We start from the raw sequence: 3690 nt of genomic DNA, 5'->3' as shown, positions 1-3690 counted from the left end.
GTCATAGTTTGATCGTGACGGAAAATTAACTGACTTATGATGAGATGGTTCGCGATAAATTCACCTTGGATTATTTCCGATACTCGTAACTGCACGTTGGGACTTGAATATGGTGATCGTAAGCAGCAAAGGGTACAAAGTGTCCTTTCTAACAAAAATGATACTTGACTCGTATGATAAAGCGCGATGTTCAGTATTTCGTAAGATTCGTATTCTCGAGCTTTCATTTTACAGCTTGCGAATGGAAAATCAGGATAGCAACGCTTCAAATATTTTCACAGATTTGTAAAATATAATTAACGCGAGGCTTCAATCATTTCGCGTGCACGAACGACCTGCATTGTCTCTTTGAGAAAGTCGCAATATAGTCGTAAAATAATGTCAAATTATGTTTCACTAAGGGTCGATTGTTCCAACCCCTTGGTAAGCTAACTAATAGTTAAATTAGACGCCTATCTTCGTCTAATTTGAAAGAAAAACCAAAGACATCTATATGATTTAACTATTAGTTAATTTACTGAGAGGTTGAAACAATTGGCCCTTAGGCCCGGTTTTTCATTTTCTGATTAACCGTCAATAAGCAAGTTAGTCGACTCTCTATCTTTTTCTATCCTAGACAGCACACGATATCCTATGGATGTCCTGGGAACATTCTTAGGACATAAGGACGTCCGGAGGATGTCTTTAAAACGTCTTTAGGAGATCTGTGCTATCTGGGATGTTATTATCTGAGAAGAGACAGAGAGTCGACTAACATCTGGTCAACAATTAACCAGAAAATGAGAAAAACCGGGCCTTAAACGACATTTTGCTCCGCTCGGGTAACAACGACCGGCGGTCAACGCGAACGCGACGAAATAACGATTACATTCGATCGAGGCTTTACAAATTAGCGCCATGAATAATTTATCCTTGCCGCACGTTCCATTTTGCGCTGTCATTTAATAACCGAGCCGAACACGCACGGCGCCTTTCCGATCGCCCGCTATTGTTCCCCCGAGAGCGCGCATCAACGGACCGGAGCTTTGCAAAAAGCTCGAATACATACGTTAATGCGAAAGCCGCGTACGTTAACAGGCGTTTACCACGCGTGCCGGATTAACCCTTGATTTTTAGATGAAGCGGCGCTCGCTGGATTATTGACCGCGCGCGCGGACGCGGATGCTGCAGCCTCCAATCCCATTTGCGTCCCGTGAGAGAGAGAGAGAGAAAGAACGGAAAAGCTCGCGGGGTCTCGCTCTGCATTCAGGATCGTGCGCGCACGGCAGGTGTAATAATGTCTACGGTGAACAAATTCGGTCCTGGGCTCACCACATCCGGATCCTTCACCGTCATGTCGAGATGCGGCAGCGGCGTGCCGTCCGGTACGTTCTCCGGGATTTCGATGTTGTACTCGCGCCGATTGAACGTGGGCGGCTCGTCGTTGACGTCCTTAATCGTCACGGTCGCCTCGGCCGTCGACACCGTCAGCTTGTCGTTGCCGGGTATGCCGTCGATCAGCTCGCGGGCCTTGACGATCAGCGTGAGCACGCCCGTCGAGTTCTCGAGCGCCTCCCGGTCCAGCGGCTTCGCCGTCCTCAGCTCGCCCGTGTCGTCGTCCAGCAGGAAATAATCGAACGGATCTGCGGGGAAAGACGGACGTTCGTGAAAGACCTTTTGTTGTTTTTACGGTTGACTCCGCAATTTCATCTCGAGTCGTGAGGTCACGAGTCTTACGAGATTCCGCGTTTCATCCGTTTGAAGCTTTCTATTCGTATGAGAAAGACATTGTTATCTTTAGCACACGGCGTTCTGTACGTCCATTGAATGTACTAGGCGTACACCTAATATTCTGGGAATATACAGGTGGCACCTGTTTTCCGACCTTTTCAATTCTATCCAAGTAATTACTTTAGATATAAATAAAACGTGTGTCAAATTATTACAGTAATATTACAGCAACATAGCAATATAATGTACGCATAACACAGGTTTTCTCGAAGCGCGGTGTGCTTCACTTCTCTTTTAGCTTCATAGTAAATGAAGATTTGCAACTTACAAATATACATTTGTATATCAATACCAATAAGTCCGCAGAATGATACAAAAAAAAAACGTAGTAAAAATCACGGAACAAAGTAATGTAAAATATTAAGTACAGAATTTTCAATTGCGTAGACGGGTCAACGAATTCTCAACGTTTTGTTTTGTTGTTTTTCACTCGGCGCGGTGACGTACGACGTTTTTGCGTGCCATCGTGTAGCTGAAGGTCGCCGCGTGATCATTCGCTCGCCGAACGTCGAGCCGGCAGGCAGTGGCGAGAGTCGCTCCGTGCGTGTTATTACTTTCGCGTTATCGGTTTCCAAGACTCGATCGCGATGAGTGCAGGGATAAAACACTATTGATTTGCACACCTTTATTAGTAACAAGTAACGTTCCTCCATTAATTAATTATTAAGTGTCTCCAACTTGTAATAAGAAACGAATTGCATGTCGAGGCGACGGCTCTTTATCAACGTACACGTAGATATTTCACGAGACTAACTCATCTAAAATATCAATGTAAACCGTGGTACTTTGTCGCGGTTACATCTCGTTTACGCACCGCGCTTTTAATTATCTATCGGTCTCGTGTAATCTGTTTCATTTTCGGGAAAAGAGAAATTTGTGCGAACTTCGGCGTTCGCGCTGTAACTCGCTCTGTCGTTCTTCGCAACTCGAACGGGCAGGAAGCGAAGAAAGTCGCTTATCGCACGTCGTTACATTACACGTATAAATGGAATCGAACATTAATCTCGATTAACTGTTGCAATTGATAACAACTATTTGTCGCTGGCAATTTCGCTCACGTAATTCAGTTCGAGGATTAGATTGAATGACAAAGATTGTAAAATATCGTTTCGTTGCGGACTAACAACTACTTCTTTAGCGCAGGTTATGCTTCCGGTGCTCGCGTTGCGTTTTATATCGCAAATTCAAGAGTGTTTTATCCATTATCCTATTCTTCCGAATCAAAAATGCAAGTTACTAGTTTGAGTGACTTGTACGATAGAGAGTCACGCGATATTTGTTAATAATATTTCGTGTGTTCGCGGTATTTCACATCGCGTACGGGAGTGCCCGAAATTTCGCGCGATCGATGATTTTTGCGAGTGAGTATTGTGTGCAACAAGGAAATCTGAGAGGAGGAGCAGGCTTGGAAAGCATCGGGCAACGGCGGAAAAATCGTGAGGTGAGTGTTTTACATTTTTATATTATTTGCTACTTGTGCAAAATAAAGCGTCTGTTCTCTGTTTTTGTTCTTTCGTTCAAATGATTCGAACGAGGATTCGAATAAGTGTTAGAGACAAAACCTAACCTAACCATACGTATACAGTTTTGCGATTTATATTTAAAAGAGAGAGACTTTTTCAGTATTCTATATAATTATTATAGTAAATATCTCTTTTAAAAAATATAAAATATGAAGCACATTTAATACAATAATTTCGATTTTACATAATTACTCTATAATAATCGTATACATATTTGTATTTTTACAGTTTGACATACATAGTTAACGATGTACAACTCCGTGGTTGCGACTCGTATCAGTGAGTGATAAATTACTTTTTATTTTACATTGTCGTTGCGCATACAATTACTTTTTTGCATGTATACAAATTCTTAAAAATACATAATGCTCGACTACAAACTGCGCGCGCGAAGCGA

At 42.7% G+C, this 3690-nt stretch overlaps 1 protein-coding gene across 1 annotated transcript in view; it reads right to left on the bottom strand.

The window, feature by feature from the left end:
- The window catches only part of LOC105569878 (cadherin-87A), a 252472-nt gene that overhangs the window by 10418 nt on the left and 238364 nt on the right, over positions 1-3690 (bottom strand). Inside the window, exon 9 of the mRNA XM_012026669.1 lies at positions 1312-1622. Within this exon, the coding sequence (XP_011882059.1) occupies positions 1312-1622 (311 nt within the window). The remainder of the gene's footprint in view (positions 1-1311; positions 1623-3690) is intronic.

This window comes from Vollenhovia emeryi, unplaced genomic scaffold, assembly GCF_000949405.1.
Source record: "Vollenhovia emeryi isolate VEMERY1.0 unplaced genomic scaffold, V.emery_V1.0 DF939122.1, whole genome shotgun sequence".
NCBI classification, from domain to species: Eukaryota; Metazoa; Arthropoda; class Insecta; order Hymenoptera; family Formicidae; genus Vollenhovia; species Vollenhovia emeryi.
Note: the sequence above shows the minus strand (reverse complement) of the source record. Positions and strands in the feature narration are given on the sequence as shown.